At 39.0% G+C, this 25,189-nt stretch overlaps 1 protein-coding gene across 1 annotated transcript in view; it reads right to left on the bottom strand.

Moving 5' to 3' along the window:
• The window catches only part of LOC124595012, a 120,834-nt gene that overhangs the window by 1,322 nt on the left and 94,323 nt on the right, over positions 1–25,189 (bottom strand). Inside the window, exon 5 of the mRNA XM_047133560.1 lies at positions 8,336–8,400. Within this exon, the coding sequence (XP_046989516.1) occupies positions 8,336–8,400 (65 nt within the window). The remainder of the gene's footprint in view (positions 1–8,335; positions 8,401–25,189) is intronic.

The raw sequence follows: 25,189 nt of genomic DNA, 5'->3' as shown, positions 1-25,189 counted from the left end.
GCAGGACAGAAAGGCAACTCATGCAATATATGATGACCATGATGACAGTGGTGTGGAGGCACGGTTGGGAGGGGGTGATAGGACACAGAAAGGGGAGACTGCTGGGTATAAATTGTTAGTGCAGTTAGTTAGTGCACTTTGAGACCTGGAGGATTACAGGAGCAAAGGATGTATTGCAAGGATAACATCCATCTGCATCATCCGAAAGCTGGCAAAGATTTTTTCATTCATTATTGTGTGACTGTTGATGACTCAAAGCTTCTACTATTCAGTGAGCAGTCTCCTTCACTCCTAAATTATTAACAGTCTGTCAGAACTTTTAATTATCAAGTTTATTTCTGGTAACTATTTTATTTAGTCCACCACATTCCTCAAAACCACTTCAGTCTCTCGCTAGTTTACTAATGCCAGTTTTAACTTAACTCGGAACACCTTCCAATACATGTGCTGGGCAGAAATTTTTTTATGAAAAATACATAATCTCTTAATCAATGTGTTTGTTTATTTTGAGAGCACTTATAATATCCAGTAAATAATAAGGAAGCATGACAGAAAGAAAGGTGTTTGCATTCTATTAAGTGATCTAGTAATCGAAGTGAGGAGAATTTTCAATAATTACATTGCAGAATACAGAGGTTTTGGCAAAATCAAGAAGCATGATAAATAAAAAATGATGTATTGAATGAAAGCTGTAGGTACTCATAAATGACATACAGTTTCCATGCAAAATTACACATTCTCTGAAATCATTTATTGGTAGATATTAGTCAACTATTCACATTATTAGTAGGCCTACATCAGAGATCACTCAAGTTCATTTTTATAGATCTTTTGTTTCACCTATTGTTTTGCATGATGAGGTGGTTTATGAGTAATTTAATTTTTACATACAAAATGCTTTTCTGATAACATGTTATTCTAACCTGTGTCATTGAGATAACATCAGATTTCTTGTGATGTAGCTATGTTTATTTTGTTGCAATACCCTGTGATGTTTCAATGAGAATGATTTGCAATCAGACAGACTCATAAATGTAAAGTCTGTCCAGGCTCAGTATTTTCAGCTAAATGAATATGGTCTCAGTTACCATTAGCTACTTGATATTCACAGCAGAGCAAACACCTCTGTCAAACTTCTCAATTCTTTAGTCTTCAGTTATAAGCGTCCAAGATGCACCGGCACATGTTCTGTTGTCATCTATCCATCTTCTGTAAGATCATCTTGGTCATTTCTTACCTCTTGCAATCCAGCAAAGGACTTCTTTAGTCACTCTAAATCCATTCATCTGGCTACATGTCTACCCACCTTCATTTTGTTTTCAATACACTCTTAATTATCTCTTACACTCCCAATCAAATTGAAAATATGAGCAACATAGCTCCTATACTTCATGGATTAACCTCCAAAAATATATGCAACATATGGCCTACACTGGCTGTTTCTCAACTTTGTACCATATTGACCCCATAATAAGATGCCACTGCATGTAAGCCGCACCTCTAAATTTTGAGGAAGAAATTAAAACAAAATATTATGCACAAAAATAAAAGGAGAAAAGTTACCAGAGATTTACTTGTTGTTACATGTGATATGTATGTATGTACCATAAACATTTGTTCTAACATATAACACATATGCACCTAATATACTGGTACCATATTTTACCTTATTCATTCTCAGAACTATAAGTACCAGTATTAACTTCATCACTCTCACTCTCATTCTCTTCCCACAACATGTTATCCTCATTATTGCCCTCCACTACATTTGATACACAGCATTTCTTGAACCCCTTGATGGTGGATTCTGAAAACATGGAGGACCATGAAACAAGAATCCACTCACACAGAAGGGTGACATGGCTTCTTAATTTCACCAGATGGTGAAAGGAAATGGTCTTCTGGGGCTGTTCTTGAAAGGCTTGCTGTTTTGAAGCCTTTCCTCTGGTTTTTGTGACGAGGTATATGTTTGGGGCAGCAAGTTTATCTTTTACTTCAGCAGTTAGATGTCCCTTAAGGGGAGTTAGAACAGAAAAAAAAATTCACATTTTTGGATTTTTATCTCATTATAAAATTTGTAATTTTCCAAATATATATATCACTTACAAACTCACATGGGAAGTATTTTATTTTATTTATTTATTTTTAATATAATCTACACTGGTTGAAAATGTTAAAATTTTTACGTGCACTACTTCAAGACCTAACAAAATCGGTAGTTTTTTTATTTAGAAGGCTGTGGATTGCTGTGTTATAAAGGTTAAATTATGTGTTTGTATTGACAGTACTGTCAAAACCAGTAAAGTTGAAACAAAGTTTGAGAAACAAGAAACTTTTTGATGGTAAAACCATAAGAGGCAGGCTTACAGACAAAATGATTGATTAACTAAAGCAGTATTATGGGAAGGCCATTAGAAATAATACTGAGGATTTGTTGAAAATGAAGCAGGCAGTATGGGCTATCTTCTTCCACAGACTGATGAAAAACCAGTATACCACCTTTGCCCTCCTGGACCTGATTCATGGTACAATTACCGCAAAAGCCCAGTACTCAAACAGTTCATACAGCCATAAACATTCCACCCCAGCAGCAGTCATGGATATCATAAAACCTATTAACAGAGACCTGGCAAATCCTGAATTACTGAAGAAATGTCTGCATGGTCAGACTCAAAATCCCAATGTGTTGTTCAGTAATCTTATATGGATTTGCTTACCAAAAAATGTCTTTATGGAATGAAGACACTAAAGTGTGTGTGGGGGGGGGGGGGGGGGTCAGTGATGCTGTTATTGCTTTGGTATGGTGAAAGTGCTACTGGATATGGGAATTAATCCTGGAGCAGATGTGTTATCATGACGCAGGAGCCATGAATTATTTTGCCACATTTCAGGCCATTTCCCTCTCACATTTTCTCGCAGGCATTGCAACACGTCCTGATAGTACCATTGGTTAACAGTTTTTCCCTGTAGCATGAATTCATGATTAACTAATCCTTCAAAGCCAAAGAAAACTTTCAGCATGGCTTTGACTTTTGACCTGACTAAGCAAGCAAAAAAGGCTTGGAGAACCTTTCCTGACCCATTGTGAAGATTGAATCTTGGTCTCAATATCGTAACCATAGACCCATGTTTTATCATCAATTATGATTCTCTTAAGGAACATCCAAAAGCTGTTCAGAAATGGCGCAATCCAAAAGCTGTTCAGAAATGGTGAGGCGAAGGTCTTTCTGGTGTTGACTCATGAGCTGTGGGGTGAACTTGATGCCAACACGATGCATTCATAGATTCTTTGTCAGGATTTCATGACATGATCCAACTGAAATGATAATTCTTCTGCAACCTCTTGTACAGTCAATCTTCGATTGGCACGTACAGTTTCATTGACATTCCTGACATGAGCATTGCAGGTAGATGTTACAGAGTGTTCTGAACAAGGTCATCTTTAACTTTTATCTGCCTGTTTTTAAACTGTGTGAACCATTCATAACATCAATTATGGCTTAAGCAGTCATCACCATAGGCTTCCTGCATCATTTGGAGTCTCTCTTTAAAAGTTTTCTTTAGTTTCGCGCAAAATTTAATGTAGATGCATTGCTCTTCTAACTCTGGCATCTCGAAATTAGCAAGCTTTGCAACACAACATTCTACTCAATACAGCACTGAACAATATATAACAGATATACCACAATGAAACTTCTGCCAGTTACAATTAAACACAAGCATGTGCAGAGATGCCAACTGCATTTCTTTCCAACACATATTCATCCCTGTCAGTGCACAACTACTGCGCAAAAAATGAAATCACTGTGCTGCCTCATCCTACATACTCTCCAGACCTGGCCCCTGCAGGCTTTTTTTTTATTTCCAAAGTTAAAAACTGAATTGAAAAGATAAAGATCTGCAATGACAGACGAGCTAAAAGAAAATTCACAGATGGCACTTCACACGATCCAGCAAGAGGCGTACCAAGACTGCTTTCAGAAGTGGAAATGGTATTGGGAGCAATATATCAATTGTGGAGGAGAGTATTTCAAAGGAGACCATGTACAATAAGTGAAAGGTCAGTGCAGAAAAATTTTGTGGACAAAGTTCTGGAATTTTCTGAACAGAACTTGTATTAATTCAGAAGCATACACTGCTGTGTACTGATCACTAGAAAATCTACTTGTCTCAATGTTTTTGAGCTTGTATTCTGTCTTAATATATGTATCATCTCCTCCTTTTCCCATATTAGCTCTGCATGAGTGTAATCTTTTACATGTAAGTTATCTAACCCTGTAGTTATGTGTCACTCAGACAGGAATAGGATGTCTATCTTTTCAGAGTGCTCTAAATTTTCCAATCAGACAAGAAGCTCTTCTACCTTTCTACTCAATCCTCTAATATTTTGATGAAATAAACTAACCTTACTTTTCTGTTTATTATTAAACATTTTATGGGGGGCTCTTCTGTCATTTTGAATTCTTTCAAAACAGGGTGCCTCAATCCTGACTCTAACCTTTAAAAAAAGGTTCCTCTTGTAGTACCACAATCCTTTGGGACTCTATATCCTTTTACCAGTCTCATCCCCACTCTCCTGAAGAGGGCATATGTGTAATATCAGTATGCTGCTATGATTTTGTCTTTTCTGGTTATCTGGAGTCAAATACATTGAAGATTCTCTTTTTCAGTAAATTAATAATTTGCATTAATTTAAGCTATTGTTTTGACATCATTTACGTTGGGCCTCACCAATATGCAGAATGAAGGAAACATGTTGAATTAAAAGCTGATGTACCATCACAATTTGTACATTATACAAACTTCAGGCACGTGGTAGGAATAAAACTGCTATTGTAATTATGGAATAATTAACAATTAAAATTCCAATATTTCTAGTCATTGAAAGACACCTATTTTTATGTTTTCAAACTAAGAAACAAATTGTATCCATAATAGAAATATAACGTGGTAATTTTTCAGTCAGAATTAAGCATACTAATGTTTCAATTGGTGTTAGTTAATGGAATTGTAATTACAACTATATAGAAATGTAAAGTTTTACTCATACAAAATTTAATTAATTGAATCTCGGCCTTTCATTAAATAAAACTAATCCCTCAGTTCACCTGAAAATGATAGGATGATTATCCTTTATGTAAGTAAAATGATATAAGCAAATTAATGAAATATATTGTTGTAATGATAAAACATGTAATTTATAGTCTTAATAGAAACAGATTTTTTCCTGTCTTTGTATGAAATTATCCACTTTTATTTCAAGTAAATTTCTATGTAAGATGTACATAAACATTTTAATTGTTAAACCTAAAAATTTAATACGTAACAATGCCAGTAATTCTTTAAAATCATATAAATAGAGGTGATTTGTACGCCGCCATAGAGTTGGAGTTCAGTTTGACGTCGGTCATGAGACAGTGTTAAGTCAATTTTACATGTAGTTCACCACTGAACATCTAGCGTGCAAAATAAAACTAGTTGTGAACACAAATTCCTGGAGCTTATTTCTACCATTGCATGACTTCTGAGTAGCGATGCAGTAACATCAAAATGAACCTATGGTAGCATTAACAAGCAGCACCCTGTATTACACAAGATACGTATTATTTATTTGGTGGAAGACATCCGTAATAATAGAACTTAGTATTATTCTGTTTTCTTGTGTTAAGCAACGATACACATCCCAAACTTCACCACACAAAATCCATTTTTGCCACATTATATTACACTCTCTGACAGTAGAAACCACAGGGATCAGCTTTGTGTGATGGTGGCTCCCTGTATGTTATCTGCAAAAAGCTCAAGCAACCTATGTATCCCTCACCTGTTCAGGTGTAGGCCATGTCTATTATATCCATATTCCCAAACTGTAGCAATGCACTGCTTTAATATGTTATTTCATTTCAGTCAGCTGCTGCTTGCTCAACTCAGTGCTCACATGCCTCACAGCAGTGTTAACCCAGGGCTGGTCATGGCATTGCAGGACCCCCACAAAACTCACATTTGTTCATGTAGTTCTACTAATATTTCATCCATATCAACCCTAATGCTGTAATTACTGTCCGTAGGCATGCTGTTCCCTGCTCCACCTACTTCTTCTTCTTCTTCTTCTTCTTCTTCTTCTTCTGCTTCATTAGCTCCCTTCCTGGATCATGTGTGGCTTGTTTTGCATGTCTTCTTTTTTCCCAATACCTCTTCATTCTCTTGCTTCTTCTGTTTCTTTCTTCTTCTATTAAGATAACTTTGATTTTGGTGTCCGGCCACCTGTAACAATCCACCAACCCTTTATACTTTTCCCTGCCCTGTACTACAGCCTGCAGATTCCTTTCTTTTATTCCTACAGCCTTCCAGTCATCTCTGACTTCCTTCACCCAGTTGTTTCCCATATGACATGTTACATTCCATATCTTCTTAGTCAACCTCTCCTCGTCCATCCTCATGATGTGCCCAGCAAATCATAACCTCCTCTTCCACATCTCACTCAATATGTGTTCAATCTTTTCATACAATTCCTGTCGTAATATGTATATCCAGATATCCCCATGTTTTTTTGTGCACCAGAAGTCTCTCAAAAGTTTCCGCTCCTCCTTCTCCAACTGTATACAAGCTCTCTTGCTGAGTGTGATGCATACAGAGCAGCATTTCTTACAGTTGCTGTGTAATGTTGCAATTTGGCATTCCGTGACAGATTTTTCTTGCCATATATTGTTTTCACCACATACCGAAGCTTCTGCAAAAGCTGTGCCCTGTCTACTGCGCTACTGTTGCTCTGTATGCCACCAGTTATCTTCTCCCCCAAAAAAGGAAAACTGTTGGCCTTCTCAACCACTTAGCCATCTATCTTCCAGTCAATGTCTTGGTCTTCTTATATGCAGTCTCCAGTCCGACCTTTTATGCTGTTTTGGCTAGATTTTTTAATGCTGTCTTTGCCTCTTCCTCTGTCTCATTCAACATTTCCTTTATTATTGGATGTGTTGTAGTATCCAGTCCTCTATCTTCTAACACATCAAGCAGGGTACTTCTGTCAGCTGAATCGTAGGCCTTTTGGAAGTCCACAAATGTCATTATCATCTTTTTTCCTTTCCTGTGTTTGTGTTCTATTATCCTTTTTATTCCAAATATCTGTTCTGTACAATTCTTCCCTTTTTTAAAGCCACACTGATACTCTCCTATTGTTGGGCCCAGTTGTTCTTCAACTCTGTTCAGCATGATTCTCAACAAAACCTTGTACCCTATGTTTAAGAGAGAGATGCCCTGTAGTTATCCAGTACTTTCTTGTTCCCCTTCATGTGTAGTGATATTATAATGGCTTCTTTCCAGTCTATGGGTATTTCGTGTGTCCATTTTACAGCTGGTGCTTCTGCATTCAACAGATCCCTAAAATACCTAGCCATTTCCTCGCACACCTCTTTCTCGCCAATTTTTATTGTGCCACCTTGTCCTATTATGAAGGTTTCTTTTGCCTTGAAGCCTTTAATTTTTCTCTTCATTTCTCTGAAAAAGATTCATGATTTGTCTTTCTTGAAGCCTATGTTTGCTTCTTCAAGTTTTTCATTCCATCTACTTCTCTTGGCATTTCTGATCATTTTGCTAGCAATTTTTCTTGCATTCTGAAGTTTGACCAGTCTTCTTGCTTTTTACAGGATTGCCATTTCATCTATGCTTTCCTCCTGGTCTCGACTGCATTCTCACATTCATCCGTCCACCGCTCATGCATCCTTTTCTTGTTGTTAGTAGCCAGTCACACTGCCTCTTCTTCCATCATATCTCTCACTCTCTTCCAACCACTCTGAACTACCATTCTCTTTGCATACTCTGTTCTATGTTTTTTCAGAAGATCTAGGTCGATTCTGTGAGTGTTTATGGTCCTACGTTTCCTTACTCTGTTGGGTATCCATCTGCATTTTATTTCAACAAGGTAGCGATCTGATTCCATTCTACTATTTTTCCTCACTATCGGGTTCATGATCTCTCTGTGATTACTTACTGAAAATGGCTAGAGAAAAACAAATATTGCAGCATCTCTGCATCATCCACCTTCCCCTAGCACTTTCCCTTTTTCTCTCATAATTTCTCCTAGCAGCCTCATAACTTGTTCCTGTCTGCACTGGCATGTTTCACCGTAGCAAGTTCTTCTCTAACACTGTCATTTCTCATTCCTTCCTCTTCTCACTGCATATTCCTTCCATTTCCACATCACTCACCATGACCAAGTCTGACATTAACCCCAGTTAGGTGGCAAAATTTCATTTCATCCCATAATCAGGTATTTACCACATAAATAAGAGCCACAGCACTAATGATAAATTGTATCCAGTAGAAGATAATCTCTTACGTATATCCAGCTCTCCAGTCCTGCCATGAAGATTGTTTTGCAGTTGTTCTCCTTTTCTACAGTTCCTGAAACAAAATTTTAGGTCCGATTAAATCACTATTACCTGTCCCAAAATGAACTCGCCTTTGAAAATAAAATCATTAAACAAATCTATTCTCTGCCAATGCATGATAAGTCAAACTCAAAATTCCAGGTTTCACTTATACAGAAAATCTACATGAAAGTCTGTTGGGTTAAAACTATATAGATATTCAAAGGACATAGCATAGTTCTGTTTTCATGAACAATTGAACAATAAAACAAAAGATGAACACATCATTTACACAAGTAGCAGTCAATTGAAAATGAGACATTTTTATTTCAAAGCCCAGGAACATTAGTGTATAACAATTCCAACCAAAATTGAGGCACCTCTGAGGACGTCGTCATGACAGGTGAGTCTCTCTCATCCTGGGGTCTGAGTGACCAGTCCATCCTTTTTAAACTTCCCCAACCTATGCCCTCCCCAATGAAGGAACTATTAGTTCTGAAAGTCAGATAGTGTATTCCAAAACTATTCATTCAAATTAATACAGGAGGTTGAGAACATCAAATCAAATGTATTTACTTATGGTTGACTGCAATTTCAGATGCTAGGTATAACTTACAGAGAAGGTAGTTTATAATGGTAATTACACCAGTGGCATTCACAGGAACTCCTTGAATGTATGACCATTGGCCTGCATGCATGCAGTACATCGTTGGATTTTTGAGTGTCATGTCCATTCAAAGATTCTTGGTATGTCTGTAACAGTACCAGCAGCAAAAGCGATTCTAGCGATGAGATCTTGTTTCCACAACAGTTTCGTACACCAGCTATTTAATATGACCCCAGAGGAAGAAATTCAGACATGACAGATTAGGTGACCAGGGGCCAACGTGGCCGATCCATCGATTCCCAAAAGTGGCGCTCAGATGATGGCTCAAAGCAGTGCAGAAATGGACTAGCATTTCATCGAGCTAGAATTATATCCATTGTTAACATTCAGAGGTACATCCTCCGGCAGTTTTGGCAACACATGTTTCACAAATATATGATATCTCTGTCCATTGAGGCACAATGCAATAATGTATGGTCCAACCAACCTACCATGAGAATGACAGCCCACACATTAACAGTGAATCACAGCTGATGAGCATGAGATCATGGCAATTGTCTCATAATCTATATAAATAAAAATCAGTTGCTGCAAGTATGAAAGCTCATCACATGAGAACAGCTTGACTGATTTGTTTTCCCCCCTCCTACTGTCAGAACGAGGTTTGTGCGAAAGAAGTTTTTTGAAAAATCCAACAGAAAAGTTGGAAATTAAAATCAGTTAGGAAAGATCATCATTTGAAAACAGCTAGATCAATTCTTTTTGTATGGAAAATAATTTTTTTTTTTTTTAAATTGCATTCTCTTTGACAGTCCTGCTGTCACATTTTCATAACAAAAAAATCAGTTTGACAGATATATCATTCAGATGGACAAAAGCAGATAAGCCATATTTTTTTTAACATATAAGTAATATGTAATACATAAAGAGGATGCTTTGTTACCACAAAGTTCTTGACTAATTTACTTCCAGATTTTATATGATACTCTATTGAACATTCGGACAGTCATAGGCCATATATTTTTGTAATATACTACACATATACATAAATACTGTATATATGTAATGTATAAAGGATAAAGGTTGTTACCAAAAATCTCGAAAATATCTTGGTGGTTTACTTCAGGCTTTTACATGATTCTCTACTGAACATTCAGATGGAAATGGACATCGAGATAAGGGAGGAGGAGATGATGGACAGAAAGAGGAGGAGAAGGTCATGCACAGGGAGCCCGGGGGGAGGAGGGGGGGGGGGGGGGGGGGAGATGTACAGAGAGAGTGGGGATGAGAAGATGGGCAGATAGAAAGAAGCAAGGAATTCAGGATGTATATGCAATTTCCATACATATTTAGCAACCGTGAAGCATTGTTGGGTTTCCTGGTTTTGTAGATAGTTTTTTAAATTCAACATATGAATTTCAAACTCAGAGGTTATCTTCTGAACCTTAAGCACAGAGATTCATATTATACTGGTATCACATGATTATAATCTTTGGTGTCAAAATGTAATTTTTTGAGGAGGAAATTTTTTTTATGATACACACTAATGTCATAAAGGTTACTAGAACTCTGAGATGTCTATTTTAAGAAAAGCTTCCCCTGTGAGTACTGATCTTCCAAGGAAAACCTAAATACACTTTTCACACAAGTGGCATGCTGCTCTTAGAAAATATGAAAAATTATCTAACGGGAATGAGATTTCTCCAAATTGAGGTAGACATGTGCATTTCTTACATGTGGCAAAGAAAAATCAGATAATGGAGCATCGCAGATACAGTTTGAAGTTTGAGTGTTTCCATCCCTCATTTCACTAATATTCTTCCTTTGGTGTCAGATTAAAAAATTCTGACACAAGCTTCAAGACACCTTTATTTTTGCATGGAGGCTATGAAAATTTGTATTTTAGGATTCTATGTACAATAAGGACAATGACCAATATGTACAGAAGTAACAGTACAACCTCTGGTTAAAATCTGGAGTTCAGTCTTTAAGACATGTAGCATCTATTAGTTAGCTTCTTAGGGGAAAAACCAAATTGACTTTGTCCAACAGTCAGACAACAGCATTCCCAGAAGGTTCAAGAAGCCAAGGATGAAATTTAAATGGTAAAAAATTAAAAGTCTGTTTCAAAGTGTGTCATGAACTTCTGTACCATCTGGACACATTTCAGATTCTGAAACTCCATTTTAAGTTTGAACTTCAGTTATAGTTACTGCCTATGGTACTTCCTCTACAGTAACTAGCATTTTTCTTTTATTAAAGCTCTATTTTTAATGGTATTCACATTCTAGTTCTTTCAAGAAAAAATGTATATTTTTCACAATAATTGTCAGTGGTGTTGTGAAGTCACGTGCCTCCAGTAATCTTCTTCACTCCTGGGACATTTTGATAATACGTGAAAGACTGTATGTCCCTTTAACGATCTGACAGCATTTTTCTTCATACTGGGCTCAGGTTCTTAATCTGGGTGAACAATGCTCATTGATGTTATGGTGATGGGAGATATTTTTTAAATAATTGCTATTTTTTTCCTGATGGACAACCACAACAATACTATACCACATCAGCTATCATGCTGATAAACATCTGGGAATGGTGATGCTGTGAGTTGTGTACAATGTCAAACAATCAGGTAAGTATCTTACTATTTTTATGTTTAATTCCTGCACGAGTTAAATACTGAACTAAGTGGCTGTTTTGGTGAAATCCAAAGGTGATACCAGCACACAGTTTGCTAGTACATGACGAGAACATAACTGAACATGTGTTCTGTCTTGTCTGCTGTTGATAACACAACCTGAGTTTAAGAGAGATAAGTATTTATACATTATGACAGATGTGCTGCACAATTGCAATTGGTGTACAGGAATGGTGCACTATACCTCACTCTGCAGATATAGCTAGTAGAACTGAGATTCAAATTACTAGCAACCAAGGAAGAAGTTATTTATTTATTTCCTGAAAGACAACCAGCTGCATGCTAATTCAACAGTGTGTCTTGCAATAGCCTTAACTATCCCAGTTGACCGAAGTCCAGCTGATGCAGCTTGAACTTACAATAAACTTGCAGCACTGAGATGTGACAACAGTCACCTACTCCATGCTACCACATCCAGAAATGTTATTGGATTTGTGTTGCACCTCAGTAATATCAATTCCAAATTTTATTCTTTTTGCTTCTGATTCAGTTCATTACATCCTGCAGTCTTACAACTTTTTGTAATGATGTTTCACAAGGCAAACTGCTATAACCCTGTATGTAATACTTTAATATATGCTGTGGCACCAGGTCACGGCACACTACATTTAAAATTTTCTGCCACCATCATCTGTGCAGGCCAGCCACCAGAGGCCACCTGCCATGGGCAACATGAATTGTGCACACAGTATGGTATCCGCCACGCCATCTACGCTCACATTGTGTCAAACTTATTGTCAGAGCTGCTTGTATCAGTACCTAGGTTGTTTCTAAGTTTATATCTATGTTCTCAACTGTTGTTTGCTTGGTTCATTGTGGCCAGGCTGTTGTTTGTGTCTTACAGTAAGATATATGAAGCTCAACCCATTGACTGTATCTCACATAGATTTCTGACAAAGATATGCCATACTGGTATGGCATGGAATGCAACTAAACTGAGATCTCCTGTGTCCTATGTCACCTATTACTGTAAGATTCTTCCCTTAAGCAGAAGTTAAATAACACACTTAATCAGATCTCAGTACAGAATCTATGATCAGTAACAAGTAGGAATGTCATTGTTTTGTTGGTCTGTCATTGTTTTCATTTCTTTTATTGTCCATCTTAAAGAGTGGAATTTAATTTCAGAGTCCCTTCTCCAAGATTATTATGGGTCAATGCACCACAACAGATAAGTTACATTTCTCATTTAGTTTTGGTGCCACCTGAAGTAAAAATAATTCACTCTGATTAAACTTTTGGCAGATACTGCTTTCCAGCATGACGAAAGCTACTGATTAATCTAAGACATCCAAGAACTGAAGATGACCATTCTGATTCACCTCTACAATGAAATTCTGACCTCTTTGATTTAACACTTTCCACTGACAATCTTACATCTAAGTATGTCTACAGTGCCTTATTGACAATGCTCATTTGCTCTTTTAGATTTCATTTGACACCAACCACTTTCTCGAACGCCTGGAATCCTTACCCAATCTGTTACCCCCGGAAACCATCCTTGTAACCATTGATGCCACTTCCTTATACACAAATATTCCGCACGTCCAGGGTCTCGCTGCAATGGAGCACTTCCTTTCACGCTGATCACCTACCACCCTACCTAAAACCTCTTTCCTCATTACCTTAGCCAGCTTCATCCTGACCCACAACTTCTTCACTTTTGAAGGCCAAACATACCAACAATTAAAGGGAACAGCCATGGGTACCAGGATGGCCCCCTCGTACGCTAACCTATTCATGGGTCGCCTAGAGGAAGCCTTCTTGGTTACCCAGGCCCGCCAACCCAAAGTTTGGTACAGATTTATTGATGACATCTTCATGATCTGGACTCACAGTGAAGAAGAACTCCAGAATTTCCTCTCCAACCTCAACTCCTGTGGTTCCATCAGATTCACCTGGTCCTACTCCAAATCCCACGCCACTTTCCTTGACGTTGACCTCCATCTGTCCAATGGCCAGCTTCACACGTCCGTCCACATCAAACCCACCAACAAACAACAGTACCTGCATTATGACAGCTGCCACCCATTCCACATCAAACGGTCCGTTCCCTACAGCCTAGGTCTTCGTGGCAAACGAATCTGCTCCAGTCCGGAATCCCTGAACCATTACACCAACAACCTGACAACAGCTTTCACATCCCGTAACTACCCTCCCGACCTGGTACAGAAGCAAATAACCAGAACCACTTCCTCATCCCCTAAAACCGAGAACCTCCCACAGAAGAACCCCAAAAGTGCCCCACTTGTGACAGGATACTTTCCGGGACTGGACGAGACTCTGAATGTGGCTCTCCAGCAGGGATACGACTTCCTCAAATCCTGCCCTGAAATGAGATCCATCCTTCATGAAATCCTCCCCACTCCACCAAGAGTGTCTTTCCGCCGTCCACCTAACCTTCGTAACCTGTTAGTTCATCCCTATGAAATCCCCAAACCACCTTTCCTACCCTCTGGCTCCTATCCTTGTAACCGCCCCCGGTGTAAAACCTGTCCCATGCACCCTCCCACCACCACCTACTCCAGTCCTGTAACCCGGAAGGTGTACACGATCAAAGGCAGAGCCACGTGTGAAAGCACCCACGTGATTTACCAACTGACCTGCCTACACTGTGATGCATTCTATGTGGGAATGACCAGCAACAAACTGTCCATTCGCATGAATGGACACAGGCAGACAGTGTTTGTTGGTAATGAGGATCACCCTGTGGCTAAACATGCCTTGGTGCACGGCCAGCACATCTTGGCACAGTGTTACACCGTCCGGGTTATCTGGATACTTCCCACCAACACCAACCTATCCGAACTCTGGAGATGGGAACTCACTCTTCAATATATCCTCTCTTCCCGTTACCCACCAGGCCTCAATCTCCGCTAATTTCAAGTTGCCGCCACTCATACCTCACCTGTCATTCAACAACATCTTTGCCTCTGCACTTCCGCCTCGACTGACATCTCTGCCCAAACTCTTTGTCTTTAAATATGTCTGCTTGTGTCTGTATATGTGTGGATGGATATGTGTGTGTGTGTGTGCGAGTGTATACCCGTCCTTTTTTCCCCCTAAGGTAAGTCTTTCCGCTCCCGGGATTGGAATGACTCCTTACCCTCTCCCTTAAAACCCACATCCTCGTCTTTCCCTCTCCTTCCCTCTTTCCTGATGAGGCAACAGTTTGTTGCGAAAGCCTGAATTTTGTGTGTATATTTGTGTTTGTTTGTGTGTCTATCGACCTGCCAGCGCTTTCGTTTGGTAAGTCACATCATCTTTGTTTTTAATATATATATATATAAAAAAAACAAAGGTGAGGTGACTTACCGAACAAAAGCGCTGGCAGGTCGATAGACACACAAACGAACACAAACATACACACAAAATTCAAGCTTTCGCAACAAACTGTTGCCTCATCAGGAAAGAGGGAAGGAGAGGGGAAGACGAAAGGAAGTGGGTTTTAAGGGAGAGGGTAAGGAGTCATTCCAATCCCGGGAGCGGAAAGACTTACCTTAGGGGGAAAAAAGGACAGGTATACACTCGCACACACGCACATATCCATCCACACATACAGACACAAGCAGACATATATATATATATATAAAAACAAAGATGATGTGACTTACCAAATGAAAGTGTTGGCAGGTCGACAGACACACAAACAAACACAAACATACACACAAAATTCAAGCTTTCGCAACAAACTGTTGCCTCATCAATAATACGTAACCCACTTCCAAACCATAACCAAAAAAATTTTATTTTCCGCCTTCAACACTACTGCTGCTATAAAATCCACCGTTTCTAGTTCAATAACAGCTGCTTTCACGTATTAAACAACCATTTCGGCTAGTTCTGATAACTTTCACTTTATTTCCACTTCCGTTTTTCGCACATCACTGATCATTTTTAGCCACTCCCCACAGGTTTTAACGTCATTATTTCTTCGTCAGACAATTTTTAGCCCCATTTTCGTAATCTTACACCACAACACCACTCCTTTTAATACATTTACACGTTTCTTCGAAATTTTCCCGAATTTCTCCGTCCTTTAACGTGTTTTAGCGGCAACACAACCACCTAACCTTCATGCACATCGCTGTCTACCAACCCAGGTTCACCACAGGATCAACTTAACCAACACTTTTTCGCCTTTTTTCATACCAGATCTCCAGTTACTTTCTAGTTCACCCTTATCTCTCCCCATATATTTTTATCTTTCATTTTCATTTCAACCTCATGTTACACTTTCCACCTTCTAATACCATGTCACCCTCACAACACCCCCACAACGACCCCATTAAGTTTTATTTGCATTCCCTCCGCAAACATGCCTTCACCCTAGCCAGATTACGCTCGCATATTTTATTTTCTCAGGCTTGTCTGACATTTGGCATAACCCCCAAAAAATCCCTCTCCTTCCCTCTTTCCTGATGAGGCAACAGTTTGTTGCGAAAGCTTGAATTTTGTGTGTATGTTTGTGTTTGTTTGTGTGTCTGTCGACCTGCCAGCACTTTCATTTGGTAAGTCACATCATCTTTGTTTTTAGATATATTTTTCCTACGTGGAATGTTTCCCTTTATTATAACTATATATATATATATATATATATATATATATATATATATATATATATATATATATATATATATATATATATAAAAAAAACAAAGATGAGGTGACTTACCGAACAAAAGCGCTGGCAGGTCGATAGACACACAAACAAACACAAACATACACACAAAATTCAAGCTTTCGCAACAAACTGTTGCCTCATCAGGAAAGAGGGAAGGAGAGGGGAAGACGAAAGGAAGTGGGTTTTAAGGGAGAGGGTAAGGGGTCATTCCAATCCCGGGAGCGGAAAGACTTACCTTAGGGGGAAAAAAGGACAGGTATACACTCGCACACACGCACATATCCATCCACACATACAGACACAAGCAGACAAATATGTCTGCTTGTGTCTGTATTTGTGGATGGATATGTGCGTGTGTGCGAGTGTATACCTGTCCTTTTTTCCCCCTAAGGTAAGTCTTTCCGCTCCCGGGATTGGAATGACCCCTTACCCTCTCCCTTAAAACCCACTTCCTTTCGTCTTCCCCTCTCCTTCCCTCTTTCCTGATGAGGCAACAGTTTGTTGCGAAAGCTTGAATTTTGTGTGTATGTTTGTGTTTGTTTGTGTGTCTATCGACCTGCCAGCGCTTTTGTTCGGTAAGTCACCTCATCTTTCTTTTTTTATATATATTTTTTCCCACGTGGAATGTTTCCTTCCATTATATATATATATATATATATTTTACAATACAGAGTTAAGGATGAATATTTCTATTATTTATCCCATTACCTTAAATGGCACAAAATGCATGTTGTTGTTGTTGTGGTCTTCAGTTCTGAGACTGGTTTGATGCAGCTCTCCATGCTACTCTATCCTGTGCAAGCTTCTTCATCTCCCAGTACCTACTGCAACCTAGATCCTTCTGAATCTGCTTAGTGTATTGATCTCTTGGTCTCCCTCTACGATTTTTACCCTCCAAGCTGCCCTCCAATGCTAAATTTGTGATCCCTTGATGCCTCAAAACATGTCCTACCAACCGATCCCTTCTTCTAGTCAAGTTGTGCCACAAACTTCTCTTCTCCCCAATCCTATTCAATACCTCCTCATTAGTTACATGATCTACCCACCTTATCTTCAGCATTCTTCTGTAGCACCACATTTCGAAAGCTTCTATTCTCTTCTTGTCCAAACTGGTTATCGTCCATGTTTCACTTCCATACATGGCTACACTCCATACAAATACTTTCAGAAACGACTTCCTGACACTTAAATCTATACTCGATGTTAACAAATTTCTCTTCTTCAGAAACAATTTCCTTGCCATTGCCAGTCTACATTTTATATCCTCTCTACTTCGACCATCATCAGTTATTTTACTCCCTAAATAGCAAAACTCCTTTACTACTTTAAGTGTCTCATTTCCTAATCTAATCCCCTCAGCATCACCCGATTTAATTTGACTACATTCCATTATCCTCATTTTGCTTTTGTTGATGTTCATCTTATATCCTCCTTTCAAGACACTGTCCATTCCGTTCAACTGCTCTTCCAAGTCCTTTGCTGTCTCTGACAGAATTACAATGTCATCGGCGAACCTCAAAGTTTTTACTTCTTCTCCATGAATTTTAATACCTACTCCGAATTTTTCTTTTGTTTCCTTTACTGCTTGCTCAATATACAGATTGAATAACATCGGGGAGAGGCTACAACCCTGTCTCACTCCTTTCCCAACCACTGCTTCCCTTTCATGCCCCTCGACTCTTATAACTGCCATCTGGTTTCTGTACAAATTGTAAATAGCCTTTCGATCCCTGTATTTTACCCCTGCCACCTTCAGAATTTGAAAGAGAGTATTCCAGTTAATGTTGTCAAAAGCTTTCTCTAAGGCTACAAATGCTAGAAACGTAGGTTTGCCTTTTCTTAATCTTTCTTCTAAGATAAGTCGTAAGGTTAGTATTGCCTCACGTGTTCCAACATTTCTACGGAATCCAAACTGATCTTCCCCGAGGTCCACTTCTTCCAGTTTTTCCATTCGTCTGTAAAGAATTCGCGTTAGTATTTTGCAGCTGTTACTTATTAAACTGATAGTTCGGTAATTTTCACATCTGTCAACACCTGCTTTCTTTGGGATTGGAATTATTATATTCTTCTTGAAGTCTGTGGGTATTTCGCCTGTCTCATACATCTTGCTCACCAGATGGTAGAGTTTTGTCATGACTGGCTCTCCCAAGGCCATCAGTAGTTCTAATGGAATGTTGTCTACTCCCGGGGCCTTGTTTCGACTCAGGTCTTTCAGTGCTCTGTCAAACTCATCACGCAGTATCTTATCTCCCATTTCATCTTCATCTACATCCTCTTCCATTTCCATAATATTGTCCTCAAGTACATCGCCCTTGTATAGACCCTCTATATACTCTTTCCACCTTTCTGCCTTCCCTTCTTTGCTTAGAACTGGGTTGCCATCTGAGCTCTTGATATTCATACAAGTGGTTCTCTTCTCTCCAAAGGTCTCTTTAATTTTCCTGTAGGCAGTATCTATCTTACCCCTAGTGAGACAAGCCTCTACATCCTTACATTTGTCCTCTAGCCATCCCTGCTTAGCCATTTTGCACTTCCTGTCGATCTCATTTTTGAGACGTTTGTATTCCTTTTTGCCTGCTTCATTTACTGCATTTTTATATTTTCTCCTTTCATCAATTAAATTCAATATTTCTTCTGTTACCCAAGGATTTCTATTAGCCCTCATCTTTTTACCTACTTGATCCTCTGCTGCCTTCACTACTTCATCCCTCAGAGCTACCCATTCTTCTTCTACTGTATTTCTTTCCCCCATTCCTGTCAATTGTTCCCTTATGCTCTCCCTGAAACTCTCTACAACCTCTGGTTTAGTCAGTTTATCCAGGTCCCATCTCCTTAAATTCCCGCCTTTTTGCAGTTTCTTCAGTTTCAATCTGCAGCTCATAACCAATAGATTGTGGTCAGAATCCACATCTGCCCCTGGAAATGTCTTACAATTTAAAACCTGGTTCCTAAATCTCTGTCTTACCATTATGTAATCTATCTGATACCTTTTAGTATCTCCAGGATTCTTCCAGGTATACAACCTTCTTTCATGATTCTTAAACCAAGTGTTAGCTATGATTAAGTTATGCTCTGTGCAAAATTCTACAAGGCGGCTTCCTCTTTCATTTCTTCCCCCCAATCCATATCCACCTACTATGTTTCCTTCTCTCCCTTTTCCTACTGGCGAATTCCAGTCACCCATGACTATTAAATTTTCGTCTCCCTTCACTACCTGAATAATTTCTTTTATCTCGTCATACATTTAATCAATTTCTTCATCATCTGCAGAGCTAGTTGGCATATAAACTTGTACTACTGTAGCAGGCATGGGCTATATGTCTATCTTGGCCACAATAATGCGTTCACTATGCTGTTTGTAGTAGCTAACCCGCACTCCTATTTTTTTTATTCATTATTAGACCTACTCCTGCATTACCCCTATTTGATTTTGTATTTATAACCCTGTAATCACCTGACCAAAAGTCTTGTTCCTCCTGCCACCGAACTTCACTAATTCCCACTATATCTAACTTTAACCTATCCATTTCCCTTTTTAAATTTTCTATCCTACCTGCCCGATTAAGGGATCTGACATTCCACGCTCCGATCCGTAGAATGCCAGTTTTCTTTCTCCTGATAACGACGTCCTCTTGAGTAGTCCCCGCCCGGAGATCCGAATGGGGGACTATTTTACCTCCGGAATATTTTACCCAAGAGGACGCCATCATCATTTAATCATACAGTAAAGCTGCATATACTATATTTATACATTTATTTGTTCCTATTCAAGAATTCACCTATGGTATAGAAGGAGTTGTCAAGGAGATATGATTTCAATTTATTTTTGTAGCTATTACTGCTGTCTTTCAAAGTTTAGAGCAAGCCCATTTGCAAAAACCAATTAATGACTTTTCCAAAGACCTTATTTGTATCATTTTCAATTGGAGTTTCTTTTACCGGATTAATAATGGATGGGTCACACAAGTAATTTGTAAACAGTCTCCTTTGTGGGCTAATTACACATCCCTAATAATCTTCCATTAAATCAAAGTCTGTAACCTGTTTTATTTAGAACTGAGCCAATGTTATTTTTCCATGTCATATGTCTTCAAAGGGTTACATTCAGGCACTTGTATAAGTTGATTGATTATGACTGTGGTTCACTGATATTGCAGTCATAGGGTACTACATCTTTTTTGACTTGCATTGTGCACTATTTTACATTTCTTGACATTTAGAGCCAGTTCCCAATCTTCCCACCACTTTGAAATTTTATCAAGATCTGCCTGAATACTTTCCAGAGAGTACTTCATTACAGATAATTGCATCCTCTTCCGGAAGTCTGAGGTTACTAATATACTGTTAACAAAGTCATTAATAAACAAAATGAACAACAAGAGTCCCAGCACACTTCCCTTTCTAGATCTGCCATTGACTCTCCATTCAATGCTGTGTCCACCCATCAAGAAAGCCTCAGTCCAGTCACAAATTTTGATTGATACTCCATACAACTGCACTTTTGGTAATAAGCATGGGTGTGGTATCAAGCCAAATTGAGAAATAGCGCATCTACCCATCTGCCTTCATCCGTCACTTTCAAGATGTCGTGTGAGAAAAATGTGAGTTTTCTCAGCAACCATGCTGACTGGCATGGAGGTGGTCATTCTGTTCCAGGTACCTCACTATATTTGAGCTTAGAATGTGTTCTAAGATTCTACAACAAATGGACGTCAAGTATACTGGACAATAATTTTGTGGATCACTTCTGCTACCATTCTTGTAGATGGGTGTGATGTGTGCTGTCTTCCATCTACTGAGCACAGTTTTTTGTTCAAGGTGTCTTTGGTAGATTATGGTTAAAAGTTGGGGCAACTTAACCTCAAATTTAGTGTAGACTCTGATAGGGATTCCATTGTGGCCTGGATCGTTGTTCAATTTTAGTGATTTCAGTTGTTTCCCAACATCATTGACACTAATATTTATATCAGTCCTCTTTGCAGTGGAGTGAGAATTAAATTGTCGAAAAGCCCCATGATTTTCACTTGTAAAGACACATTTGAAAACCCAGTTCAGTGCTTCTGATTTTGCTTTACTCTAGTCGATTTTTGTCCTGTCTTACCCATGAGTGTTTCGATAATAACTCTACATCTACATCTACATTGATACTCCGCAAGCCACCCAACGGTGTGTGGCGGAGGGCACTTTACGTGCCACTGTCATTACCTCCCTTTCCTGTTCCAGTCACGTATGGTTCGCGGGAAGAACGACTGTCTGAAATCCTCCGTGCGCGCTCTAATCTCTCTAATTTTACATTCGTGATCTCCTCGGGAGGTATAAGTAGGGGGAAGCAATATATTCAATACCTCATCCAGAAACGCACCCTCTCGAAACCTGGCGAGCAAGCTACACCGCGATGCAGAGCGCCTCTCTTGCAGAGTCTGCCACTTGAGTTTATTAAACATCTCCATAACGCTATCACGGTTACCAAATAACCCTGTGACGAAACGTGCCGCTCTTCTTTGGATCTTCTCTATCTCCTCCGTCAGACCGATCTGGTACGGATCCCACACTGATGAGCAATACTCAAGTATAGGTCGAACGAGTGTTTTGTAAGCCACCTCCTTTGTTGATGGACTACATTTTCTAAGCACTCTCCCAATGAATCTCAACCTGGTACCCGCCTTACCAACAATTAATTTTATATAATCATTCCACTTCAAATCGTTCCGCACGCATACTCCCAGATATTTTACAGAAGTAACTGCTACCAGTGTTTGTTCCGCTATCATATAATCATACAATAAAGGATCCTTCTTTCTATGTATTCGCAATACATTACATTTGTCTATGTTAAGGGTCAGTTGCCACTCCCTGCACCAAGTGCCTATCCGCTGCAGATCTTCCTGCATTTCGCTACAATTTTCTAATGCTGCAACTTCTCTGTATACTACAGCATCATCCGCGAAAAGCCGCATGGAACTTCCGACACTCTGGTACCACATCTCCCAAAATCTCCCTTCATATATGACCAGAATTGCTTTGGGTTTTGGGAGGGATCCTACAACAATAATCTGTCATGGTAATACTTAAAGGCTTCACATATTCCCATCTTGACAGCCAAATACATTACATTCATCGTCTCCCAGTCTACAGCCCTATGCTTTGTTTTCACTTCTTATGAAATTGTCTTTGTTTTTCTAGAAGTTTCTTTACAGTGACTATATACCACGGAAGGTTCCTTCCATCATGAACTATTCTACCATGTGCACATATTTATCAAGTGCATGGTCCACTATTCTTCTAAACCCAACACCTTGTTCTTCTGCATTCTCCTTCTAAGCACTAAATGGTTCAAGTTGCTTACTGATATATGAAACTACTGCCAAAATCTTCCTTGCTGAACAAGTAAATATTTCTGCTTGTTTTAGTTGCCATTTGTCCTTTGGGTGTCATTATTGCTACAAATGGCCACTGATACCAGCTTCTATGTGGACATCCTCAAAGATATCTAGTTTATTTGTTGGTATTAGATCCAAGATATTTCCATCATGAGTGGGCTTTTGAACAATCTTTTCTAGGTAGTTTTCAGAAAACACATTTAATAATGTTTTGCAGGACATCCTGTCACGTCCACCATTTACAAAACTGTAATTTTTGCAATTGATTGTTGGCAGTCTTCTCCAAGGACGACAGTATAATCGTGAAACTTACATATTAGTGAACTTAAGTTTTTTGTAACATTTTCTGCTTCATATGGAGGTGCATCTGGTGGCTGATGGAAGGATCTAATTATAAATTTATACACAGCCTTCATACTGAGTTTTGCCTAGACAATCTTGCATGCAGTTTCAATTTCTATCTCAGTGGATTTGAGTTTCTTGTTTCTGATGACAAGTAATGAGTGTGAAACTGAAGTTGAGTGAGCCCCTCTATTAACAATAATCTACTGTAGATCCCTTGAACAAAAAACTGTGCCCAGTAGTTGGAGGACAACATGTCACACCACTGTTTACCATTAGGCTTTCCTTTTGATACATGCTCAGATTTCCTCCAAATATATCACTGCTGTCAATTCTGTGTTTTAATGGGCTTTAACCAGCTTTCTGAACTTATAATGCTTCACTGATTTTTTTGGAGTGCTTCAAACTCTGGTATTTTGTTGTGAGCATTTCTGCCATTTTCACTAATATTTTAATGCTCTCACCTGTAAGAGGCACTTCTTCAGATCTTATGACACTTCCGGGTCACCTACAGCTCTCTATATTTGGGCTGGATGGAAAGTTGCCCAATCCCAGCCTAGCTCATCACAGAACCATCGAAGTCTCAAGTTCCCTCCTTCCACTTGACTCAAAATCAGAACACTACAATCAGTTCTGGGATCAATGCTGCAGATTATGAGCTTCATTGAAACTTGTTGCAAAAGGTTACCTTCTCAACTCTCACTGCCAATCACTGTAAAGATCCAAGCATGACCTCAGAACCCAGGCAGCAGGTATCACTTGCTCCAAGATGTGCCACTATCTGCAGCTGGTTGCATCATGTTCTATCAATGGCTACTGGAACAGCCTCTTCAACATGATGACTGAGCCCCAAGGAATACACACTGAGTGCACCTGCTGTTCTTTTCCATCTCTTGCTGGCATTTCCCTCAGGGGCATCATTAGTCATTGTATGTTTCAACTGCTGACTATTAATAGACCCCTTCTCTTTTGCATTTGCCTCCTTTTGACACAGGATACAGCAAGTTGTAAAGTGAGTCTCATTGGTTCAGTTTTGGTTTCAGTGGAACTTGTTGATCAGGAGGATTTGTATAATGCCCCAAGTTCTTTCTGGTCCCTACATGCCCTCTACTGGCACTTAGCTCTACCACTGACATGCCACTCACAGTCCAGCGTACAAACAGTGATAGATCCCGTACATTGTGTACAGAAGACATGATTCACAGGTGAGGATAGTACTTGATGTACCTTTGGCATCATTGGTACATGAGTCCCAGGAATTCTACCAACATACACATTTGCAGTAGCTTCCAACCATTTGACTGTATTCAAGGCGATTTCCAGCAGCTTAAGAATGTCAACTAACTCATCCCATCTTTGATAATACCCACGCTATGAAGTGAAAAAAAAAACTCATATGTAATAATAAAAGCAAACACTTTTTTTCCTCCCCCTAGACATGCTATCAGTTTTTTTATTAAAAGCTTATCCTTAGGAAAGAAACATTTGTATAATCAGAACAACTTCAGTATAAATTTAAAATTTGTTTTGCTACCTGTCAGACATTATATGTTACTGGTTAAATAATTAAAAACTTCCATGGCCATTTAGTCCACTGGCATCTTCTGGGATTAGTAATGCAGGTCACTTTTTCTTCTACTGTTGTTATTTGTGATGACATCACCTGAAGTGATCTAGAGAGCAGTATAAAATTTTTATCAGGGTGGTCAAATGTAGATTTGAACTGTGGTCCTTCCAAGTGTGAGCCCAGGGCCACACCAATATGCCACCTCATTTGATTAGCTTCAATGAAACATGACTTTTGACCAATAAGGAGAAAATGTGTTTTGTGTTATCTACCTTTAGAAACTTGTCACATTCAAAAAGGCATTGCTCATTCTGCACATGAAGGCTCAGATTTCAATAGCACTTTTGTAACTCTTTCATACTCTTCTGCTGGAAAATCCTGATTTTGCATTCACAAGTTATGGCTTGATATAGAGGTATGCATTCTTAGCAAATTTTCAACTCCACAAATCATTTTGTGTTTTAGTGGGTATAATTTGTACTATAATTATTTCCCCCCCTTCCTCAATTCCCACCAATGGCCTTGCCACAATGGTAAAACTGGCTCCCATCAGCTCATCGAAGTTAAGTGTTGCCGGGTTTGGCTAACACTTGGATGTATGACGA

The sequence above is a fragment of the Schistocerca americana genome, chromosome 2 (assembly GCF_021461395.2).
Source record: "Schistocerca americana isolate TAMUIC-IGC-003095 chromosome 2, iqSchAmer2.1, whole genome shotgun sequence".
NCBI lineage: Eukaryota > Metazoa > Arthropoda > Insecta > Orthoptera > Acrididae > Schistocerca > Schistocerca americana.
The sequence above is the reverse complement of the archived record's forward strand: the minus strand, read 5'-3'. Positions and strand labels throughout refer to the sequence as shown.